The sequence below is a fragment of the Dicentrarchus labrax genome, unplaced genomic scaffold (genome assembly GCF_905237075.1).
Source record: "Dicentrarchus labrax unplaced genomic scaffold, dlabrax2021, whole genome shotgun sequence".
Classification (NCBI taxonomy): Eukaryota; Metazoa; Chordata; class Actinopteri; family Moronidae; genus Dicentrarchus; species Dicentrarchus labrax.
This window is the reverse complement of record NW_026136702.1, coordinates 13,806,467-13,832,469: the sequence shown is the minus strand read 5'-3', so window position 1 is coordinate 13,832,469 and position 26,003 is coordinate 13,806,467. Positions and strand designations below refer to the sequence as shown.

The 26,003-nt window shown below is 39.4% G+C and overlaps 1 protein-coding gene across 1 annotated transcript; it reads right to left on the bottom strand.

Annotated features, from left to right (window-relative positions):
* Positions 1–2,544: 2,544 nt before the first annotated feature.
* Positions 2,545–25,287, bottom strand: insyn2ab (inhibitory synaptic factor 2Ab). Its single transcript, XM_051377516.1, has 6 exons — positions 25,207–25,287; positions 24,839–25,001; positions 16,989–18,156; positions 12,997–13,068; positions 2,823–3,242; positions 2,545–2,670 (listed from the first exon to the last, which is right to left on the bottom strand). The coding sequence occupies exons 3-5, from the start codon at positions 18,149–18,151 to the stop codon at positions 3,059–3,061; spliced, it is 1,419 nt and encodes a 472-aa protein (XP_051233476.1). The 5' UTR covers positions 18,152–18,156; positions 24,839–25,001; positions 25,207–25,287; the 3' UTR covers positions 2,545–2,670; positions 2,823–3,058.
* Positions 25,288–26,003: the final 716 nt, after the last annotated feature.

Sequence of the window (26,003 nt, the reverse complement as noted above, 5' to 3'; positions counted from 1 at the left end):
TGTAAATATTCTTATCTATTACTATAACAATGCCTGATCATGTGGTTTTTTAACCTGTTTCAAAACCATTTGTAATAACAAAAAATACACATATACATATAATGATACGAATAGTGCCAACAATGGAAGAAAAGCATTTTTCTAAAGTGCATTTGATCAATAAACTAATTTGGCTTTTGTAAACAGAAACTGAAAATGGGAACTCCTACGTGCCTGAGAGTAAGAAGCAGATGGCAGAGGAGGAAGATAAATGTAGAGAGAATCATGAGCTGTGGAAAAAACAGAGGAAGGAAATGCTGAAGGAATCAAATGATAGAGGACATTAGTAAAATAAAAGAGAAAGAGAATCTGCTGAGGAGAATGTAAGACAGACACAGTGGGGGTAATCAGGGCAGAGGGATGGAAGTGTGGGATCAGGTCACTCAGTTTGATGGACTCGAACCCCCACTCGCCTCCTGGTCTTGACTTGAAGGTTGCGTCTCTTCTTGCCATAGAGGACTAATCACATTAGAAAATAGAAGAAGGGGCTCAACTGCACTACTGCTGAGCCCTGGTCATGGTCCAACTCTGCTTCACTAAAGCACAAAAGATGTCAAATGTGGACTGTTTGACACCGGGTGAATGCCGCTCTGGCTGTGACTACACCCAGTGCTGGTGTAGTTGTCTGCTGTCACATAGAGTTGGGAAGTGGGAGGGTTTGCTGGCTCTGGAAGTGTTTTATGGCATTCTGTGTTCCCATTTTACTTCTCTCTTTCAACGATATCCTCTATGTTTCTAAAACAGAAACACAGGACTCTGGGTAATATAGCTACCACAGAAGCTTTTGTTGTGGCCACAGGTTCCTGATAAATCATGTTTTATCCAATACTACAATACCCATCAGCTGCCACTATAGAAGAGCAGGGGAGAATTAAAAATGCTTTGTTGCAGGTGTTAACAAAAGCAGTTGTTGAATTCAATCATTATTGACACAAAAATTAAAAGTGAAACTGCATTTAGTGCGTGATTGAGCCGTGATCGAATAGTTCTTACTGAAATGCACCTGTAGTCAAAGGTAAAAGAAAGATATTTTCTAAGGCGGTTGTTAGCTTTTGAACTGATGATTCAACTGGAAGAGTTTAATGCTGATCAAAGCTGTAGAAGTGTTCCGACTGTGAGTCAATTAACATTGTCTATGGGAGAAATTCTACTTCTAGAACCAGGAGTTCCCAAAATAGCTCTTTGCACTTTGCAACTCTATTGCCTCTAGCATTCAGTAGACATAGCAGCACACTGAATCACCTTCAGTTGAAAATGTTTTAATTGTGATGTAGAAACAGTAGAAAAATGCATAATATTGCACATAATCACTAAATTGCACTTTCTCAAGGTACAGATCTTTGCATGGACATTGGTGACCTGAATCATGTAATCTACTGCGTACTCTAAGGATGGGAGGCCAGTTTTTGTCTTCCTGACGTTTCTTTGATATTTAACAGTACCATAATCTACATAAGAGCTGCTGTTATAAAATGACTTTAAGAACTCAGTAAATACCTGCTTTGTAACAGCGTGCAAGTTCAGTATCATTGCTACATCATCAGTGTTTTTGTTGTTTTGTACTTAACCAAAGCTGGTGGCTACAAGTCTTCTCTGCTGTGAGATTGCTACCATACTCCTTTAGCACTGTATATAGCCCTTCTATTCTTGCAAGTTCAGTGCACAGTTGTTTGTGTGGGTTGGTAGACAGATGTTTGGTGTTCTGTAATTGTCTTCTGTGAAAAAAGTCATCATTTTACAAGATGAAACTTGCAGTGGCAAGATAAATCAATATTTCAACACTTCAAGTGGTGGCTAACTGGACATGAAACAACTGACTTAAAAATAGATTAAGTTCACATCAGAGCTTTGCTGTGACACAATGAGTGACTGAGAGGCAAGGCAAACTCTTAATGGACTCAAAGAGAAATGTCAAAATAGCCTTTACTTTTTGTTGGAAATACCCCCCCCCCACACACCCCCCAGACACACACACCTCCCCCCAAACAAACACTGTTTAAGTTATCGTAGAAAATATACTGCCTTAGAAGTAGTCAAAACATTATATATGTTGTTAAAAAAATCAGACCTAACCCAGAAGACTTTTTTTCTGCATTTTCAATTATACCTGCTTCAAGAGGAGGGGCCCAAACATATATCCTTTAAAATTTCATTTCACAGTACTTTGCTAAAAAGATGCAGATATTCTAAAATATAGATTCTGAACATTATGTGTCAGTGTAGCCAACAGAGAAGGACAGAATGACTGAGGCAAAGTTGGCTGGCTAGTCGGTTGGTTGCACAGTGGGCTAAATGGAGAGATAGACAGAAAGACAGAGAGAGATAAAGGGACAGAGTTACAAAGAGAGGGAGGAGACAGGGGTTATTAACAAAGGCAGGCAGACGTTCAGTCAGACAGACAAACTGAGCGGGACGTTAACAGATAAGGAGGAAGAGGAGAGAAGGGTTATAAGAACAGTGCTGACATACTGCCATGTACTGTACTGTGTTTCAGTCTTTTACGCATATTCCTCTCAATAGTCAAATGTTTGTGCTTTGCTGGAGGTGGGGCTGATGTCCATTCAGAGATTATAGCTTCAGTCATAAAAGGCCCTCCACATGGCGCCTCCTCTTGTTGCCAAGCAATATGCTCTAAGGGGAAAAAGACCAAAAGACCATTGCATTGGAGGATACAACAAAAAGACATAAATATAAAGTGAGGGGTGCATTTACCCAGTATATAAATAACATCCATCTTTTTACAGCTTTAAAAATACATGTACAAAAATGCATCCCAAGCTCACCTAGTTGTTGCAGCTGTATGTCGATCCTCTTCAGCAAACATGCCAGAAAAAGGTTTGACAGAATTTTAAATGTTTTTGTCTCTGCTGTCCCCCAGCTGACTTAATGTGCAGTCTCAACTCAGAACCCCAAATGATCCGGATTCTGTCGTTATCCATACTCCTTCATCCATTTTGCGAATAACAGGGGTATTAATGTGCCCAATGAAAAGGCTGTTTCCAAAGCCCTCATGTTTTATTCAAAGGAACCAGAGTTTCCAACGAGCATGCTTTTTGGACTCTGTTTTGGACTTGCGTTTTGGGGTGGATGTGAACACTTCATTGGAGTAAGGCAGAGCAGGGCATTGTTGGCCATCCAGCGGGCATAGTCTCTTCATCAGGGGATGTAGCTTGTCCTCTTGCAGCTTGAAGTCCAGTTCGACACTATAAGACAAGTTTAAGAAGTAGAATTTTAGAATATTTAGATTATTAAGTTCAGTACTGTACTTAGAATACAATGATTTGATTATAGATTCAGGTGCATTCATCTGAAGGTTTTTAAAGTTGTCTTTTTGGTGGCTATAACATTTATGACTCAATATTTGACTTAGCTTTTATGTTAATAATCCACCAATGTCCAGATGGAGGCAGGGAGGGAAGCAAATGGTTCAAATGCACTAACAGACACCCTGGCAGCACATATCTCTTGCAACACATATCCACATTTCAGAGACTCCTCCGAGTAATAGAGTTCCTTTGCATCATTTCTGCATTTTTTATACATGCAGTCAAAGGGCTTTTCCTGCATAGATTATATTTGTATCAAAAATGAGCCAGAATGTGGGTTGCTCCTGACATCAGACGTCCACATCCGCCAGTATAATCCCAGGCTGGTCATCGTCTGATTTTGTTCCGCCACCGTAGTTGAACTCTCTCTCCGATTAAATCTCTCTGGGAGAAACGTGGGGCTTAATCCCATCCAAATGAAACCATCGAGAGGCCAAGCAGACCCTGATTAACTGCCTGTATTCAAGCAAGGGATAAATGCATTATTATACACCATCTCCTTTCACTTTATTGCTATTGATTTGCAGTGCTCTGTTAATGTATTTATTCCTGGGGTGCGCAATAAATTTTGAAAGCATCATAGTGGAAATAAAAGAGAATGAATCATCTGCTATTTTCCTGCCAAAGTGAAACTCTTCAACAAACCATACCTGATAATAAAACGTTCTGTTGATTTTTGGTTTGGAGCATTTTTGATTTTTTTATTATCACCAACATTACTTAACACTCTGGATTTAAAAAGCACAGTGCATACTACGACTTACAAAGCTCATGTCATTCTAAGTCTAGAGGATTAAAGGTAGAAGGGAGAGCTGAAGCTGCCAAAAGAGATGACATCTGGCATGTCAAGGTCAAACATGTAGTCCTCTCTTTGTCTGCAGGCTCACAAATAGACGTTAAGGTACAAAGCTTTGCCTGATGGGGTAACTGCTTTGATGGGCAGTGTAATTAGTTTGCTGAAGGATATGCTATACTCAAAGTGACATAATGAATCCTGGGAACTGTCATCACCCTTAAGATAAGTGTCAGTTAAGAAAGGAGCTCTATTAAAGCCTTCAGGGGAGAAACCGAATGGACGGCTGGATGGCAGTTTTCTAGGCTGGGACTTCCAATGAATCAATATGTTTGATTAAATAAAAAGTCTTAAATTTACAGGAGCCTGGGCGTGTGGCTACTTCAAACTCAACATCATTATTGATTTAAAAAGGGATTTATAAGCATGTTTGTGTCAAATCAAAACCTCTTGTTGCACAGGACTTTGCCTGCTAATGTCCTCTTAATGCTGAATCCTGGACCGAGAGAAACTCTTTTTTTATGGACAGACTCAAGTCTTGCCAGAATGGCTGTTTCTAGCATTATGTGGTGCACTTGCTTTACAATCTCAATCTCTTGTTCATATCTATTGTTTAATTTGCTTTTCTCTATATTTGTATCTTTTGTTTAATGCTAAAATCGTTGTCTTTTACAACTGTTGTACAAAAAATGTTGAGTTGACAGAAAGTGGAGCAGAATCACAGCAGCACAACACAACACAGAATAGCCTCAGCAATTAATAAGCAATTAATCACTTGGCAGATCACTGCAATTACTGTACGCTGTGGACAAATGCCTCAGTGGGAAGCCAGAGGCAGCACTGTACGATGCGGGTGGCACTGGGGAGCAGGTGCTTCAGCAAACAAAAGCCCTATATCTAAGATCATCTCTGTACACAAACAGATGAAGCGACTGGAGACAGGCAGGCTTTTCTAGGGCATTCAGCAAAACAGATTAATCATCTCTTTAGCTATGCAGTGTGAGTAGCTGTTGCTGTGATCAGTGGCGAGCCGTTTGTTTGTCTGTGGTCGTGGTGTGCTGAGCACCATTCAATGATTGTTGCTCCTGGGAGGGATTTTGCAGCCTGTGAGATGTCTTTTTAGCACATCATACCCTATTCATTCCACAGTGTATACCCACTTGCTACTATTCTCTGTTCTTGCTGCTACTGGCACCTTTCAGCGTTAAGTCATTCCTCCTCCCGTGATTTCCCCTTTGGCCATCCACATGTAGTTCAAACTCTCCACTTGACAAGATGAGTGGTTCAGGCCCAGTACAGTGTAACATCTACAGAACTACACGACGGGGCATAGTAGATTAAATCACCAGAGAGTGACAGTTATTTCCTCCACTGACAGGCAACAGTTGAAGCAGAAACTCCCCACAGGTTATGTAAATCAGATGCAGAAATTCTTCCCCTGTCATGTATATCAGATATAAAAGCCATTGCCATCTATTACATGGCTCTCTGCCTCACAGACACACAGAGAAAAACCCAATCTCATTAATGAGAACAAAACAGAATAGGCAATCTTGACAATTGTCACCAAAACAACCACAGCTCTGCCATCTCAGCATGGGACACAAGTGCTAATTAGCTCCTTGCGTCTCATCACATTGCATTGCAGTTGCAGTTCCCTGAACTTAACTGTTTTTTAAAGTCATTGTTAGTTCCAAATTGGAAACACTACACTGTATGCTTTGATTCAAATGCTGGTTCTTATTCAACACAGCATGGTAGGAATACAATCCTTTAATGCTTTGATCTGAGAGTGTTTTTTAAATTGGGCTTCCTCCTATAATCTAGGTTGACTCAGTGGTAGACAACTGATGCTCTTGTAAATCTTGTTTGAACTATACATGTAAGTACAGCAAGAAAATAAAAAGCAGGAGGTCTCACCATGCTGTCTCCTTCTTTGAGTTGAATGTTTTGGTTTTTTTAAAAGGTTAGTTCGCCTAAATAATAATAATAATAACAATAATAATAGCAATTTTCCATTCCAATGCAATAAAGGTGAATGGAATTTGTTCATACCACTGAAAACTGAAAACAGCAACGCGCCTTTCCAGAAACAGCCTCTCGGTTATGGCCTGGTCCCACCAGAAAGTGACAAGTTAATCTGTGTGTACTTCAGGTTCCAGAAGTAAAAGTTCAATTCATTTTTACCATAGAGAACTTTACGTGGCTTACAGTTGGAGCACTTCTGATGCTTGTATGGACATGAAACACTCATCAGTAAGTCATTACTGCAAACGATTAAGAACTCTGTTTGAAAATATCTGGTTCTTTGATTAAATTCAAAGACACCACCCTGTGTACATAAAGTACAAAACTAAAAACACAATCTGCAACTTTGATCAATTCACTTAATTAAGCAACTGTGGTGACTGTGTTTGTTATGTAAGTTTTCAATTCTATAGGTTTGTTACATCTTCATCAGAAGTAAAATGAAGATATTGTGTAAAGGTCCACTGTGTAGGATTTAGTGGCATCTAGCGGTGTATTTCTTCTTGTAGATTGCAACTCCCTTGTTTCACCCTCTCTTTCCAAGTGCAAAGGAGAAACAATGGTCATCACGAAATACGTGAAAAAGCATACTGCCCGTTCTAGAGCCAGTGTTTGGTTTGTCAGTTCTGGGCTACTATAGAAACATGGCGGTTCTATAAAACATAACAATTCAGATGATTATACATGAAAGAAAACATAGTTATGCACATTATATTCTATTTCTCATTCCACCCAAATGTTACACACAGGACCTTTGAATGGGATTACAGGATTGCGAAAAACACTTCAAGAACCAGTGTCTCCTTCCACTTCGCAACTGTATTTTATTGGGGTAACGGCAAAGATCACAGAGGTGGATCTCTCAAAACGTGGGCAGATAAACCCAAACGTGTCTGCGATGCTATACCACTAGAGGCAGGTTAGGTTTTCCCTTGATGTAACGGACAGTATCTTTATAGTTATTCCCATAATTTATCGTCCATATTCAGCCACTCTTTCCCTCTCTCTTGCCATATGTATGCCCTATTTGTTGCAGTGATGTATGAGATGCTGCAGTATACTGAGGGTGGAGAGTCAGGGGAGAGTTGAAGTCTGGATAAGACCCAAAGATTGACTACCTGAGGTCAGCAGGTGCTACAGTCCTGAATTTATCGGACATACTGGAGATGCTGGAGTGCTCTGAAATTAAGGGTTACATCTCAGGGGCTGCTAATCTTGGTTACAGTTGCACCATGCAGTTTCTGTCTGAATTTGAGGTGTCCTCTGGCTCCAATTTGCTTTTTTTTGGTTTGTTCTTGGCTTGTTTAAATTTACCTCACTGTACACAGGCCTCCTCATCTAGGTGTCACACAGAGTGGTTGGTCCAGCAAGGTGATTACTGCTACTCTATCAGCAGTTTAACTCACTGGATTGATAGACTGTTGTAATAAAAAGGATGCTGTTGATGGGATCATACAGCAGCTTAGTGAGTGACTGTAAAAGAAGTACACCTGAAATAAAAAGCTGATATAAACAATAAATAGTAAATATAAGTCAGTCTTGGAAGGTGAAGCTGGATTTTGGAGAAGAATATTAAACAGCACTGTTTGCAGAATTTAATATATTTATGACAATTGCTTTGGCAGAGATAGATAGGATTGTGATAGATTACTACCCTGCTTGCCAACTACAGCTCTGCTTTATTCAACGACTGTTAAAAACCAGTTGGGTGAACTGAAATAAACAACTAATGATACAGATCACAGATGAAATGATAATCTCCCACTTTATTAGTACTTTGCAGAGTGCATCTTCATTGTGATTCTTTTACCATACCACGTGCTTTGGTTTAGTGACAACAGATTGAAGTCACTTTTTGCCACCAGAAATTGTTCAGAGTTTGTTAATTAAGCCAAGTTGCTTCACTGACACAAGGAGTTGGCACACTTTGTCTTATTAAGATAAAATCAGTGAGACGAAAAAAGAGAAACTCAGATATAGGCTTTAGGACTTTTCTTTGCTCCTCTATGCAGTGGACTTCTTGCGTCAGTCTTACAAATTATGTTGCTGTTACATCTTGTTAGATGGAACCTAAATGTACTGCATTGCCCCATTTATCAGCTGTAAGAAATAAGTAAACTATAAGTGCAGTCACAAGACACAAATAATAGCTTTTAGAGGCTCATATGACAATTTATTTACATAGTTCTCACATATCCACTCTGCGTAAACCCCCAGATTGAAAGCCACACTTACTTATAGTAATGACTAAACCCATGAAAACAAATCAATGAAAAGGCCTTGTTGATCAATAGGGACACAAATCGAAACCCACACCGGCACACTGCAGTATTCTGGTTGTTACACAAGAGAGCACCTAGAGTATATTATTTGTGATCCTTGCATTCATGATTCATGGAAATTATGATCATGTAGAAATTAATGAAAGATATTTATTTGGAGCCCATCGGTGTGCATACTTTTTCTCCTCTGAGCCCTGCAGTGATATTTTTTTAAATATTTTTGCTTGAATGTGGACACACTTGGTCCCTCTTGTCATGTAGAAATTATAATCATGTACTGTAGAATTATCGTTTATTTTCTGACAGTGGGAAATGTAACTAAATTATTTTATGTCTGTTCTGGTCTAATTTTCTAATTTGCTTCACATACCCAGGGGATCGTGAATTATTTACCATTCAATATTGTTGCGACAGCACCAATTTTCAGGAAGGGTTTACTAAATTCATTACCCTGTTTATGACTTTTGTTAGTATGGAAATTATTTCTTTAACTGGAAGATGGGGACTGTTCATTACTTTGTCTACAATGTAACCTAATCTTTGCAGCACCACGTGATCTCATTTTCTACATGCCTGTATTCTTTAAGGGCAAGAAATTACATTTAAACAGTGGGTAGAGCTCACGACCCATGTACCAAGGCTAAGTCCTTGCTGCAGCGGCCCAGGGTTCGAATCCGACCTGCGGCCCCTTGCTGCGTGTCATCCCCTCTCTCTGCCCCCCTTTCCTGTATATCTTCAGCTGTCACTATAATAAAGGCAATAAGAAGCCCCAAAAAATATACTTTAAAAAAAAAAAAACAACTAATTATATCGTAAGTTTTACAAAGGTTTGTGAACAGTTCATTACAATAACTGAGACAAGTGTGAACAAAAGCAAAATAATATTTTTTTTACACTTATCACAGAAAGTGCATTGCAGTGTTCTTTATGTGATCATTAGACACTTCAGTGATTTGTAGTTAAAATTGAACTTGCTATCAAAGATCACTGCCAAATTCTTAGCTATAGATTAGTACTGAAATATTTAAACAGATTTTTTTTGGCCTGTGTCAAAACCAAAATCTATGTTTTGTCCTTATTTAGCTGAAGAAAATGTTGCCCCGTTCAATTATTAATTTCTGAAATGCTATTTATAAGATTGTCAACCAGACTCAAGTTGTCTTGTGAGATACAGAGCAGTGTGTCATCTGTGTAGGAAAGGAAACTGATCCTACATTGGCAGCATATACTAACAGAAAAATATGGGGCCCAAGACTGAACCTTGGGGAACACCACAAGAAATATTTTATTGCTGAAACAAAATTGTATACTATAGATTAATGAGTCATTAACTGTACCTGAGAGATTAGGCTAAGCTGTACCAAATGCAGCACTGAGAGTGCCATTATAGATGTTTTTCATGTATCTGAAGCTATTCTGATGTTTTTTAATGCTTTGAGGAGAGCTGGCTTTAGATGAGAGCTGTCTCACTTCTGTCCTCTTCAATTTTCTGGCTCAGTGATGTCCTCAGGACTAAAATTTGTAGAAAATTAAGCATTTGTAAAACTGGTGCAGGAAAGAACATGACTATGCAGATAATATTTGTTTTTAATATGAACAGCTGGACAAGACAATTCCTCTCCTATCACCAACCTTGGCCTTTTTTACTTTGACATCGGAGAAGAACAGCAGAATGTAGTTTTGTGGTTATAGGAGAACAGCTTTGTCCATATGTTTTAATAACATAATTTAGTCTCAGATATGCACAACAAGTGTACACAGATTGTTAGACAATATTTGAACAATCCTTTTTAGTTAGATTAAACACCTTTTTTCTCTCAAAGCTGAATTTTTTTTTACTGCTGACACCCAATGTCTCTGGTAGCAGAATAAAGACCAATCATTTGGTGTTGCTGATGTTTGTTTTGCCTTACTTAGGAGTGTCGAGTCAGATTTTCTTGCTGAGGACTGGTGATCTCCTTTTTGCCTTAGTGTTGATAGTTGTTGAACCTTATTCTTTGATGGCAACTCAGGCACATTCTGTAAAGGCTTAAATCTGTTTTCTAGTTTTATTGACTGCAGTCCAGCTGTTCTCTGTTTTGCTATGGTGTGGAGGAGTGAGAGTGGCTGTCGCTTTGCAGCACTCTGTCTCTGTTATCTTGTTGTGTTTTTGGAGAGATGTCGATGGAGGAAAGCCTTTTGTTTCTATTTGTGCTTCTAGACCAACATCAGACCACAGCTCCTGTTTCGATGCACCAGCAGTAGTATTCAACTTAAACAATAGTAATAGGCAAGATAGCGGCTCATGTCTGGGTCAGTTGTGGTGTTCATATCCAGTAGGTCTTGATTAGTGTGCTGCACAGATCAGTGATTATGTCATCAAAACCCCCAAAGTGAGGTGCATTGTGTTGGTAAGTTCAGTCCATCTTCCATTGCTACTCCATCCACGACACGATCCATGACAGTCAGACAGAAATCAGTGGGCTTCACACAAGAACATTTTCTTATTCTTAATCTCTTTTACTCTTTTTCTGAGGCTTGCTTGAACAAGCGTTCCAAATTTTAAGTGATGAATGCCACTTAAGTAGGTGGCCGTTCATCATTTGATTATTTGCACAATCAAAGAATTTTAAGTCCTGTCAGACAGCAGAAGACAACAAAAAGCACATTTTGGAGAAACAAACAATGAGAAAATATTACTACAGCCGTCATTGTTGTGTCATGTGAGCAAGCTGCATTGACAGAAATGAAGAAAAGTTTGATGTGAATTTATATGACAAAAAAATAACTTGGTAGAGCAATGCAGTCCATGGGGGCGATCAAGGGGACGTGACAGATGGACGAGAGAATGCATTTCATTATAAGTGATGTTATACTGTCGGGTGCAACAGACACAGCAACTTTCACAAAACCCTGAGGTGGCTTTTGGAGTGTGAGAATTTTCTTTTCTATATATCACATTAGCTGCTATTTCATTGTTTGTTTAATATGTTTAAACTCAAAACTCATTCAGATTAAGGCATTATAATATCTAGGTCAAATATGTCCCCCCCCCTCCCCCGTGGCAGTACATGATTTGTATGACACGCCACTTCTATTTGTGCCTAAGAGAAAATTGTTAATAGGTATAACATTGGTGAATGCAACTTTGTTTATTCAAGTGGTTCTTGTGGGAGGCATGAGGATTTCTCACGCCCCTGTATCTGATATGAAATGGAGATCTTGTTCCACAATGGTTTTACACCACAATCTGGGTCACCTTAACATAACACACTCGTCAAGGAACAGAACAGAGGAGGCATCTTGAAAATGTTATATGAAATGAAAACCCTTTTCCAGGACAGGGCAGCTTTTCTTTTCTTTCCAGGAAAAAAAAAAAACCAAATTAGTTATAATTATAATAATAGAATATTCAAGGTGTTGTAAATATATGAGATTCATCCAAAATAATTCAAAAGGACAGTAGAGCAGACAGCCCTTGTTATCTTACTGTTAAAAAACATTCTCTATTATAGTGCAGTAGCTTTCATGCACAAAGGGAAGTATAAAGGAGAAGTTGGGTAGAAAAAATCCATGTAGTGCAGAAAAAATTCCATATTCAGGAAGGACTCAACGTTTACATCTATAATTTGTGATTTTGTGTTTTATTAAGGTTGTTTCCCACCGGCCCATGTGAAAACTACTCAGAAAGCCGCTATACAATGTATATTTTCTAGGTTTGAGAGTATTTTCCAAACACATGCCTGTTTCCTGTTTTATAAAACAAGGGTTCAGCAGTAGAGGATTTTGGATTGAAGTGACAAATGACACAAGGTTACAGCTTGAGTTGATTTCCCACCTGCTTCTGAGCCCCTTTTCAGCTCAGAGCATATCAGAACAGTTACAGCACAAAAAACTGTTGTGCAGAAATAGTGTCTCTTAAAAATGGCTTCAGTACAATGCTTGTTAGTATTTCTGAGACTGTATAGAGCTAATCCAGCCTTTGTTTATAAAACCTTTTATGTAATGTGATAGAATTCTAGGTCCTCAAACACTTTGTGACAGGGTCAACTGTATTTCCTATTCTGTCTAATTTACTTCCCACTGCTGTGTATGATTACTTATTCATTACAGTTAGGCCATACATACCCCAGGAACCCTTGCAAATGATATTGGCAATATTATTTATTTCATCATCCATTATAGAAAAACATGTTATGGTGCAACATCCAATATACTGTATTCAGAGCTGCCAGTAGCTGCACATTTACTTCTCTGAGTTGTTCTTTCTATATACCTGGTGCTTATTTTATGGTTATTCTCTTTGGGATTCCATTTACTCTTACACACAAAAGCTCAACATTTTTATTATTATTACTATGCCTCTGTCAAATCACTATTAATGCAGCACCCTCCATATACTACATCTTCTTTTACGTTCTTTGCAAAGAAAAGCACCACTGCACCAAACACCTCTTGTAAGCATCCCTTTCACACCGAACCGAATTATCATACAGAAAACAGCATTTAATGCAGCATTAATGACATGCTGGCAGTGAAAAGGGCCCACCTGTAAATGATGCATGCGCTGTTCCGACAAGTGTCACAATTTGCTGTGTCTTGTCCTGTTCGGTAGGAGAGCCTGTGAACAGAGAGATGAAAAGATATACGTGATCTCCAGTGGCAGACTTTAGCTTCATATTTTAACACCTGTGGGCATCAGCTATCAGCCAGATTTGTTCAGCTTGGTTTTCACCTTGTGTTGTTTATTCCTAACAGTTGAAAATGCAGCAGGAGCTCTGATCCTGCAGTCCTCTCAGATTTGGTTAATAAAGTGTGTAGACTTGCTGATTTTCCATAATAGGATTACCTCTCTTTGCCATGACATAGTTATAAAATACAGTATGTTCTGTGTCTCTATTCTATAGGCGATATAACTACTTAGCAACTAAAATGCTGCATGAATCATGTGTCATAAAAAATCAATGGCTTTACATTCTGCACTATACGGTACATCTTTTTTATTTTTCACCCAACTCAATTTGCTGCAGACAATGAGCATCAAGGATTCAAAAAAAGCAATCAACAAGACAAATTGTATCTGCTCTGTTTATGGCATAAGTACACAGCCACAAGGGTCTGTTGTCTTTACTGTGTAAGACTTGTAATTTTTTATGTTGAAAGACCTTCACAAAGGACCAACTTACAGTAAACTATCTCTTGGGGCACGACAGAAGCTTATGTGTACATATGTCAAGAACATCAAATAGATTTTGTTGGTTGTAGCAGTCCCTATCTCTCATATAGGCAGTTTTTCATTAATATTTCCTCATTTGAGTTTACATAAGAATGCAGGTGTTCATGTTGTTATCCGCACTTAATGTCACTGCATGTAGGCTGCAGTGGTATGGGGATGATTGGAGGGGCTGTGTTAGAGCTGCACATGTAATTGATTGCTGTCACGGTAGCCGTTCACCCTGTTGGATGACATGTGGAAGGGTTGGACCTCAACTGTTCACCATGACATGAGAGGTGACCTCATTCGGGGAGACAGAACAGCTTCTGTGCGATCGAAAATGCTGATGGGAGCTCAAGGTCACTAAGTTCATCTATCCTGCCCTGTTCTCAAATGAAGTCTCTTTGAACAGCTGTGAGCAAGGACAGTAACTCACTGCACAGACACGGTCTATACTAGTGCTTTCCTGCCTGTCTTTTCATGTACATCCTTGTAATTTAAAGAGCTTTGCTCTAATAATCAAAGTGTATTAACCTAAATTCATAATCACTCTGTGTACTCAGCACAAAAACACACTTTTTTTTTCTCATTTAGGGTAAAATGTTCATGACCCAATATAATGGCACTGTATTAAAGAACAGAATGTCACAGATAATTATTTCGTAGTTGCTTTATGGGGTGGGGGTGGGGGTGGGGGGGAACTACACCTCTGAAAGTCATTCTCTAAGCTAACTGTTTGTTGGCACAGATTCACTGCTGTGTTGTTTGCCCACGTCAGCTGTCCTGGGATATGTCCTGCCCTCGTCATTCCCGTTTCACTGTCCACACCCCCTGCCTACGTGCCTGCTGCTCTGCTTGCCTGAGCATTGCATAGTATTTTGTGCTTTGATAACCTGTGAAAAAAAACTACTGTCAGATCAGGCCACATTGTCTAAGGTCAGGTGGCATTCAATGCGTTACATATCACGTGAATACTGGATGTCATACATGATATATATATACAGCAGATACCTGCAGACTTTATTTTGTGATTAACATTTACTGACTATATGGTGCTGTACCATGACTAGCATAGGTAGAGACATTCATGTTTAACAGTATTATGGCAACACTATCAATACAGTATCAACTACAGTTGGCATTCATCACACTAGGACTGTTATATATGAGGTAATGCAAAAGTGTTGTCTGTCTTATCACTTACTTACAGTCCCGTTATTATATAATGTATAAAAGGATTAGGGTTATAAGATATATTCTATTATGCTGTGATTAAGAGACTAGAACAACTGTAATATTTATTTATCAATCATTATCAAGTGTCAGTGACTCACTTTTTCTTACGTTAGGAAAAAGAAACAGATGTCATGCAAATGCATTGTTTGTATTTCCTTTTTGCATCCAACATTAAGTGTGACTTCAAAATTGAGATGTGAAACAGATGACAAGCATGTGCATTATTTAGAGTTCCTGCTGTTTTTGTAGGAAATATTTGTCATGTTTGTAACTGACTCATGGGACATGTGAGGGAAAGCAAGAAAGAAAATGGGGAAGTATGCTATTTTGTAAAGTTATTTCCAATGTAAACAGTGAAGTGGAGATAACCCCGATAAATAAAATGCTTTCCTACAAACATTGTGCCTGTACTGTTGCTGGACCAGTAGATTACTTTATCCTTTTGTCACTGAATGTTTACTAAAAGCAGTTGCTTAAAAATCACTAGAAATCACACATTTATTCGCAGTGAGGACAGGCTTTTAGTTGCGTTTGGTTTGTCTCAAAGTATAGTATTAAAGAAGGTTATTTGACTGTCCAGCCGTGCAAAAAAATAGTGAAGCCTATTTGGGAACGTACTATGGAAGGCAGGCTTTGGGTTGTGTAACTGCACCTCTCTAATAACGCTGATGGAACACAACACAGTGGAGGCACTATAGCAGGCACAGTTTTGTGGAGATGAAAGGCAAAGTTTTATGGGGCTGCACTAATTGGGCCTTTAAAACCAAGTTTCACAGAGCCACACTAGGGTGCCTTGTTCTCCACTGGATATGGATAAGACTTAAATGTAATTTGCTTTGTGTTGCTGTGGGTTTTAGAGATGGAGTACATTTATTCTTACAGTTGTGCTGTTGTAGGAGTCTGGCTGCAGACATGGCTTGAGACCTTTATGAAGCTTGTTAATGCGTTTTCTCCTTTACAGGTTCTGTATGGCTCTAATGAAATATGACAAATAAAGAGTTATTGGAGGCACAGTTGCTCTTCCATCAAAATTACACAGGACATTACTAACATGTATTGTACTATGTCTTTGAAACGCCCCATTAGAACTTGATGTTATAGGACATTAATAAAATAGTAATGCTCAGACCTGTGTCACCAGCAGATTAAAGTTTTCATTTATTCAGTTAATAACATTTACTTGATAGATTTGCACCACATTTTGCTCAGATATTCATGGTTCCCAGAAGATGAAGCTTTTGATTTTGGTGATGTTTCTTCCAGTGCCACCTGAAGTTGACTTTTTTTATTTTACTTTTATTTAAATATCTAAACAACTGTAAGATGGATTGCTGTAAAAACAGATACAGACATCTATGAGATACAGAGTATGAATTAAAAAGACTTTGATCCCCTGACCTTCTATATAGCGCTATCATGAGATCAAAATTTATGTTTCAAGTTTACAATGCAACAGCCATCAGCCTCAGTTGTACTACCCTAACCCTGTATTTTTGGTGTGTTGGCAAGTGTTAGCATACTAAACTAACTAAAAAAACTAAAAAAAAAACTGCTAAATATCAACATGCTGTCATTGTCACATGTTAGAATGCTACTGTAAATTGGAAAGTACTGCTGTGCCTAAGTACAGCCTCACATTGTCACTTGCCTGGATGTAGACTCATGAAGCATAATCCCTGTCTTTTACAACTTGGTTTTTATTTTTGTAGCTTAAGCCATCATTGTTAATGCGCTTACCAAGTTAACTGCTGAAATCAGAGAATACAGTGATATTTCTACAAATAAAATCTGATGAGGCAAGAAACACCAGCAGTCAGACAATCATACAAACAGCAAACAAGCCTTTAGCCAAAAACTGCCCATTGTAAGTATCCAAGTGACCAAATTCCTTTGACCTACTATACTTGTTGTACTTTAATGATGGACGATTATTTCCTTGGTGAAAGTGTTACATTAACCAATAGAAATTAAGGCTACAAAATATGTTGCAATAAACTGACATCCTCGGACAATACACAGTGAAATGTGCATAAATGTACAGTGTATAATGTATGTTTGGTTGTAAGTACTGTAAAGCTTACTCTACTCACCCCTCTCTCTGTGCTTCACCTTTCTCCAGCTCCTGAATAACTCCAAGTAGGACCTTGATGGTCTCCTGGCTCGAGCTGATGAGGCTCTCCATGGCCTGCAGCTGTGCTTTGATATCCTTGTCTCCAGATAAGGGCATTATCTGCTGACTGCTCCCCATGCCTGGGGCTTCTGTGTCTCGTGGAGGAAAGCCCTCATTCCCCCCAACTGTTTGCTGGAGTTTAGAGGAGGCTGACACATGCCTTGTCCGAAACTGCCCTTGTGACTGTACAGAACATTTGGCACTATGGGGAAGTGTCTGTGACTGCTGTACGTTTAGCTGCGTACCCTTTTTCCGTTTACAGCTCACAGACGGGCTTCCTAAAGACTCCACCTGTGTCAAAGAGTTCCATGCAACAGGGCCAGTGCCCTTTGACTTGTCCTGTGAAAACTCTGAGTTAGCCAGCTGGCGCTTTGAGGAAGGGCCAGCATCCATGTCTTCTTTGGGTAATCCTTTGTGTTTGGTCCTTGTCCCACAAACCTGGTACTCTGGTTCTCTTTTGGAAGGAGAGCTGCGTGGATGGCACTCCTCCGAGAAATGTGACTCTGGACAAGAGGGTCCATCCACACAGTTGGCACTGGAAAGCAAATCCTCTGTATCACTGCTGTCATCAGTGTGGTGAAGCAGTGCTTTTGTCTGCCCCACAATCTTACCCTTATACTTAGAGGACTCCCCAATAGGTTGTCCATCCTCGCCTCCCGCTTTTATATCACTCAAAAAACCATTGTTTTGTCCCCTGTAATCTTCCACCAAAGCAGTATGTTTAAATGTATGTCCCTTTTTCCTCTCGAAAGGGAAAGTCTTGTATCGCTTAGTGAGGTCCGGTGAGGTCTGGACCCCAGTACTCTTGGTTACGTTTGGAATAGAGCGTCTTGCTGGCATGGTCATGTATTTTCTGTGTGTCACTTTACAGGAAATGGACCTGGAGCGTCTTCCCCGATGCTCATTCTGAGCGTCACAGATATCCTTAAAACGCACCTGTAAGGCCTTGTTTCTCTTCTTCACCTGCTGCTTGCCTGATTCTGGTCCAGACTGGGCATCAAGACTGTGTGATGGGCCTGTTTCTGAATCTGATTCATCTGAATTTGAGAGAACAATGCATTTGGTGTCCTCTTTGCTCACCATATTTCCTGAAAAAGGTAAAAGAGAAAGTAAAAGAGTCTGTATGTTACTATGTTATCGAGTGGGAAGGAATTCAATCTATGAACACTCTATGAATAAGCAAAATACTGTAGCAGATAATCAGATTCTATTCTCCATATGGGAACACAACTTGTACATTATCAGGCTGTATTAAAGGCATGATCTGTGATCAAAAATTTAAAACACAGTATTTATTCATACACATGGTGACAAATTATTGATTGGGATGTTCTGGAAGTGTTTTTTCCCATTCTGAGTTCATCCATTTTAAATGTCTCTTATAATGATATCCTCAGTGTTGCGCAACATGGAAACAAAGGACTGTCCTGGATAAGTATCTACAGGTTTATGTTATGGCCCCCACTTTTAACTATTGTAACCTTTTTTCCCCTGAGAAATCATGTTTTGTCTGTCATTGTAGCATGGCAGATGGTTCTACTACAGAAACCATGAGCAATTGTGAAGCAGCCAGAGTGTCAAATGACAGCAGCGGATTCAAAAGCGGATTCAAAAGGTTTCATGCCATAGTCACTGAATTTCTATATTTATAAATCAATTTAAGCTGCAAAATAATCTTTATCTTCCACCTGCCTTGAACTGTACACCTAACAGAATTTTAAGCTTTGTGATTAGATGTTTCTTGGCCTTTGACGTTTTTTTGTACACAAAAGCATGAACCCTCAACTTTTTAATAAAAGAACCAGACATTTACTAACACAGTTGTTCACAGTTTTTTTTCTTTACTAATGATTCTAGTTTGTGTGCTTGACAATATCAAAACTACAGGAATAACAGGGCTGATGTTATTACTTTGCCGTAGATGTGATTGTGAGTGACAACTTCGAGTAGCAGACCTTTTTTTTCTTTTGGCTTTTGCTTTACAAATACATTGTGACACATTTATGTTATTGATTTATGTAGTGGCAAAATAGTAATACCTGTGTTTCAGTATTATAAGCGTTTGGGGCCCAGTTGTTTTTGTGGCTTATTTCCCCCTTGGCTGATGTCATTTTTTGGGTTTCCTATTGGATCACTACAAGCTTTGGTCTCTCTTGGAGGGTAATTGTGCACATTAGCTTTTGTGATTTAAACACGACTGCTGCCGTGCACCCAGCCACTTAGCTTCATGGGAAAGTCTCTTTTGTCGCTCGTAGGAGAGTTACATTTACATTTTGTTCACACCACATTCAGCTATACATTAGGGAAACGTTCCAACTCAAACAAATGGGTTTATGTGACAGCTCGCTTTACTGTTCTTCATATCATAATTACATCTGAACTGCTGAGCTCCTGTTCGCTGCTCTGCACTGATACACTCAGCCACGCTCATGGCCAACCTTAAGCTTACTGTATATCCACCCACTTATGGTCATCTCCTTATCAACATAACATTTCCTCAGATATATTTTTGTAAGCTTTCTGCGTTTAGATTTCTTGACAGTGTTTTCCACACAATGGTTTGTTTTGTTAAGGAATAGCTGTGGGGTGGTTGGTGCCTTGCCAACTAGTAGAAAGTGTTTACTATATAATATATTCCCCTTGTAGTCTGAGGTTCCTAGCAGAGGAAATGACCACACAGCATTTCTGGCCCACACATGCTAGACTCTACATAAAAGCTGGTGTTAGGCTCCTCCACCCGCATCCACCTGTAGGCTCCCTAGAGGAAAATTTCTAAACATCGCTCCTCAATCTCTGCTGTGATGAGGTCAGAGCCTAGACACAAAATATAAACTGTGCACATACTTCCATCATAAATCTGTTCCACGTAAGTTGACTGACTGAACTGACCTTAAACTTTAAATGTTTACAGATTACTGTTACAACTTTAAATGAAAGGCTGCAAAGAGTTTGAGAAACAAACGGCTCACAAAGACATTTTCTACCATAAGTAATTTAATATGAATGGCATGAAATCACTTGAACATATCTGCAAATGAGAAACACTTTTAGAACGTGAGTAAGTAAACTTTATTTGTATAGCAGTTACATATTGCTTCACAGTTAATAATAAAAATACATAATAGTACACAGCATGAAAAAAAAAGTGTTAAAGTCTCCAAAAAGTGTTATTTTCTAACAACTATTTTAGCATACTGTTTATAATAAAATACATATATAGTTTACAAAAGAGTTTAATGGTAGAAACTGAAAAAAATGCTTTGACACATCTGAACCATAGTTGTTTATGATCACCAAATCATTCATAGATCCTCAATAAAATTATAAATTCTTGTGTTGCACTCTGGTTCAAATTAATGTGTTTCGTTTATAAGACATTTAACTACCAACATACTAATGATGCACCAATCATTAATCATTACCATAGTTTAAATCAGTTTTAATGTCATGTCAAGTCTTTTCTTCATTTTTATATATTTCCAATGAAATAGCTTGATTTATATTAAAATTAAATCACATCTGTTGTCACATACACAATCATAAATTGTATTGAAATTAATTCCCTGTATTTAACCCATCCTAATCATCAGCGAGCAGCTCTAAGCCTCTAAGCCTTGGTCTGGGGCACTGACATTACCTGGCATACATGTTTGTGATGGTGGGGGAACGAAGCACCTGTAGGAAACCCATACAAAGACTGGAGAACATACTGCCCCAGCCAGGATATGAACGCAGGTACTTCTCACTGTGAGGCAACAGTGTTAACCACTGAGCCACTGTGCTACCACTGTGTAATAAATCACAAACTGCTTTGATCACACAAAGGAGCTAAAAATTACTTTCATAATTGTTGTTTGTTTATAGTCACTCTCCATGCAGAGTTTTCGAATTAAGGTCCATATGATCAAATGAGAAATATTGCATTTTCTGTCTCATCTGCGATGAAACACATTTCATAGCTAGAGCATGAAATATATCAAGCAGCACAAGGAAATTAAATGATGTCTGATATCATTGACAGAAAACATCAGAAAGAGCTGGTTAATCATTTTCATATGACAAGTCACCACGCAATAAATAAACTCCAATGAATCATTTATTACCACTCAAAAGCGAGCTATTCATGGTGTTGCAGCTTTTCTGAAAGTAATCATGTTTTATCATTCAGAGACATTGTAAATCCATCAATGTGATTGTTCTGGTGGGGAAATTTATACTGAACAGACATTTCCTTACTGTCAGTTTCTCTACTCACATGAAATTTGTGAAAGGAAATGCATGGGTAGATTAGATTAATGTTCATTTCTGATCTACATCTGCAGTGCTTGAAGAGTTCCAGTGACCTAAAGACTAAATATGTAAAGTGCACAAAAGCATGACTAACTGAATAGAATACGCACTTTGTAATGATGTTTTTTTTTTTTTTTTTTTTGTATTTGAGCAGTATGTATACATGTTGGTATATCTCTCCCTCTCATGCTCTTAGTGTGAGTATTAGTGTGTATGGGCCTTGTTGTCACCTTTTCAATTGAGAGGCCTTGGCTAGCATCTTAAGGAGCGTGTGCACAAACAAAGACACACACACACACACACACACACACACACACACACACACAAACAGCAGACAAGGACTGATAATAAAAAGCATGCGGTTGTATTTCACGGGAGTCCTGCCGCGTGTTTCACCTTGCAGACTGTCCACTGTAACCTCAAACTGTTGATGAAATGGAATATATTTAGGCAGCAACAGTGTTTCATCCAGCTTCCTATTAATGCTCGGAAAAAAACTGCAGGCCAACAGCTTCTAGTGTCACTTCAGTCACTGCAATGCATTCAGTGCCAGATGAGAAAAAAAAGCCCTGAAACAAGCAACTAGCTCAATATCATTATACACAAACAATATGGTACGCTGTGTCATGAATTTACACACAGTTGTTTTGGATATTTGGAGCAGCTGAATTTTATTGGGGGTGGTATTTGTTCTGAAACATAGCTTAGTATGCACTTTGATTTTAGCGTAAGTTGTTTGTCAGAAGCGGCTCCATGGATAAAAAGAATTAGTTCAAGGCTGATTCACATGGGATCATACTATTTCACACTCAGAAATACCAATCTCACACCACTGAAAAGGTAATCACATCTGCAGGAAGTCTCCTCTAGGCGCATACAATTTCCTATGCAGTCATGTAAGGCATGTAAAGCAGCTAAATGGTAATTCACACAACAGCTCTACACTGACTTATTATTGTTGGAAGTCAGATGCACAGAGAGTGAGAGCGAGATGAAAGACAGGCCGACAGAGAGACTGATGTGACACATGGATATATTCAGATGTTTGACTGCGAATCTCTTTTGCCTCGTTGTCTTCTTTCTCCTCCTCCTCCTCCTCTTCTCAAAGCGAGCTATATCTCTGCTAATGACCTGAGGTCCTTCCCTGATTTGGCCTCAGCTATCCAAAGGATTATGAATAATGCATTGACTCTAAAATTGCAAAAGTAATCCTCTGAAATCTCCTTATGTACCCTGGCAGACCACGTTGTCGGTTGCAATTGCCCTTCAGTTCTTCACGCTAAAATGCTGCATGTATGAGCAAAAAAAAAAGCACCTATAGCAAGAGTTTCATGATTGATTTATTATGACCACAGTGTTGTAGAAACGTGTTTTTTTGTAAAGAATGTTAATGGGGGGGGGGGTTGGATGCAATAGCGGGTCTACAACACTGCTGACTCATGATTTATGCCCCATCGCAAAGCAGAGAAAAAGAGACGGCTTTGCTTAGATTCCCTTGCATCCTTGTCAGCCAGCGTCAACGCAATAATTACTGAAGTGCATCTGTGGGATATTTACATAGGATAACACTGTCTAGCCACTCTCATTAATGGTTAAGTGATGTTATTATGGTGGCCTCCCACTCCTCAAACATAGTAACCTCCACTCCACCATCAACACAAACTGAGTGCATCATAAACATGGAATGTTCTTCAATGGTACAGCTCATCATTTTAGTAAAAAAAACAAGGGTGTTTGCTCTTCGTTATAGGTTGATGCTACGCTCATCAAGATGCATTCTACCGTATGCATTGTTACTGTACATTGTATCCACATTCTTTGAGGATTGTCTCCTCATTATTTGCAAGTGACATTGCACCAACTATGCCTTCCTTCGCACAGAGTAAAGGATGTGATAATAAGGTATAACGCATAAGATTATACGTGTGTGAAGTCATATGCATTCCTGTACTGCGCAGTGGTACTGTGTTCAGCCCCTACACATTTTGTGTTGCAGTAATCTTTCTATCAATACACCATGAAGCTCTTCTTTCTGCAACAATGTAAACCCCCTTGGTCTAAGATTTTTATATTGTCTTTTGTTCCATTTTTGAGAACAATCCCAGCCACTCAGCTCCACAGTCATGCAAGACACACACATACACGCACACCATCTTATTCCAGCTGTCGTCCAGAGCTATCTGTATCTATCCGGGCTGCCGGCTACACCTGTGAAAGTTTGCTTTATGACATTGGCTTAAAAGATTTATCACTGAGCAGCACTTTCTGTTAAGGGGAATAGTTGGAGGTTTTAAAAAAGCTCCCATCCCTGTATCTCCTGGATGAGAGCACTGGCTGTGAAATGGATCCTTGGGAAGAGTACGTTTGGAGAGGCTGATATGCAGAAGGGCATTTTGGGGTTTTTTTTTGTGATCACACGCTCTATTGCTAGTGTGGATCCCTTTTTGTATAAAATAATGGAGAAGACAGACTCAGTCTTTAACACTTTAGAGCTCACATCCATAGTGCATCACCCTGATGAATTCATTGATTAATAAGGGGTTGGGCTATGGGCATACATGTGTACTCAGGTTGAACTGATGATTAACTTGGGTGTAATGGAGAAGATGATTTATGTGTGAAAAGTATGCTGAGATAGACAAGCTACAGTGGGTTTGGCACCTTACAGCTGTACCCCGTCTGTGTTTCCTGTAAATTCAAGTAGTCAAGGAATGACGTGTAGAAAATAGAGGGAAGGGGGGGGGGCACCGACTGAGAGCAAATATAAGTGCAGCTCTGTATGTGATGCAGTACCCTAGAGCTTCCTAGATCACACATGTCATTAGTCATGATAAGTCTGAAACCACCTTTCATCAAATTCAGCCTTGAGGAGGACATCACTCATCTCATCTGAATTTATTATATATTCTATGCCAATTAATACGATAGGTGTTTTCCAATAAATGATCATCATTCCGACAGTCTATTACAATACAATATACAATACCAAAATAGTCTATTAGTGGGCGCTCATCAATATTCTTCACTATTGAGCCCAGACAATTCACAAGTACAGCAATCTCGATAATCAGCGTTTGCCTCATCAGATAAATACTGCATGCCAGTCAAAGGCTGCAAAGACACGCATTATGATATAAGTATATAAATCAAAGTCGAATTACATCAGCATGCAACATTCATTTTCAATTGGGACCAAAAAAACCTTTGACGTACTCTCTTATTAGTCATTAAACCTGTCAATGCTTGGATGCAGAAATGCCCCCTCCCTTATTTATCCATATCTAATGTATGCTGGGATCATACACAAGCACGAATCACAAACCTAAGACTTTTAACAGTATTTTATCAGAATTAATGCATGCTTCTGATACCCACTTTGATTCAATTAAGATGTGAAAAGGCAGACCAGATGAATCCCACACTCTTTTTGCAATACCTGTGAATATGTGCAACTCCAAAAAAAGGAAGCATAACTCTTACCTTGAGAAACAGATCAGAGGTGCAAAGGACAAGAAAGCACAGATCCCCTGTAGAACCAGTGTTCATCCATGTAGTCAGTGGGTGCCAAGGTACCGTCCAGCCACTGGAGCAGCTCTCACAGGCTGCGGGAGGACAGAGAGACAGGCAGCCGGTGCAGTGACAGCTGGAGTAGTTGTGACACATCCGGCAAAGATTCAGGTTATCGGGATGGGAGAGGGAAAAAAGCAGAAAGACATTGCCTCAAAACCTCATCAGGTCTTCAGTGATATCCTCCTCCTGTTTTTTTACTCTGCTCTCTCCCCCTCTTCTCCCTTATTCACCTCATTCAAGCATCACTGACACTCATTCGCTCTTGTCCCTGCACTCACCGGGAATAGGCACTCACACACGCAGCGGAGATCTCCATCTCGCGGTGCTGCTGCTGTTGCTGCAATCCCTGTGCATTCGTGATTGTGTGTATGTGTGTGTAAGAAAGGCAGGGAGAGGGTGGGCTGGTGGGTGGATGGGTGGGTGGATATGGCAAAGGGAGGAAGAAGGAAGAGGAGGAGGAGGAGGAGTGAGGGGTAGTACGCAAGCTGCTGGGGAAAGTCCAGAGTCGCTGAGCTGCATCATCGGCGAAGACCCCCTCAACTTGTCCTCCACAGGCTGGCTCTGTTGACACTGAGCTGTTATATAATCTGAAGGGCTTCGGGAGACAGCAGAAAGGGGGAGCTGTAAAATAATAATGCATTGTGCTTTTAATTGGATGTCTACTGCCCCCCCATTACTTTCATACATCTTACACATTGTTTATGAGAGGTAGTGAAGGGGGCTGAATTGAGCAAAGGAAAAGAGAAGAGGCTCTGTAGCTGCACAAAGGGGGGAAGAGAGGAGACGAAGAGCCAACAGGGCAGCAGTGTTAATGAGAATCTGAGACGAGAGAGAAAATGAAATGAGGAGAGGGAGTAATAGAGACAGTGAGATAGATAGAGAGGCACAGAGAGGAATGTGCACTGGAAAGCGGGGAATATTGATTTTGTGGATGTCTTAAATATCTAAGATTGCTCTAAATTTCTTAGAAGTTCATGGCTTAATGATTTATAAAGTCCCGTTATAACAGAGAATGGGCATTATAATAAGAACACCTGTACTGTCTAATGCAAGCAAGTTCTGCAATACATTTCTC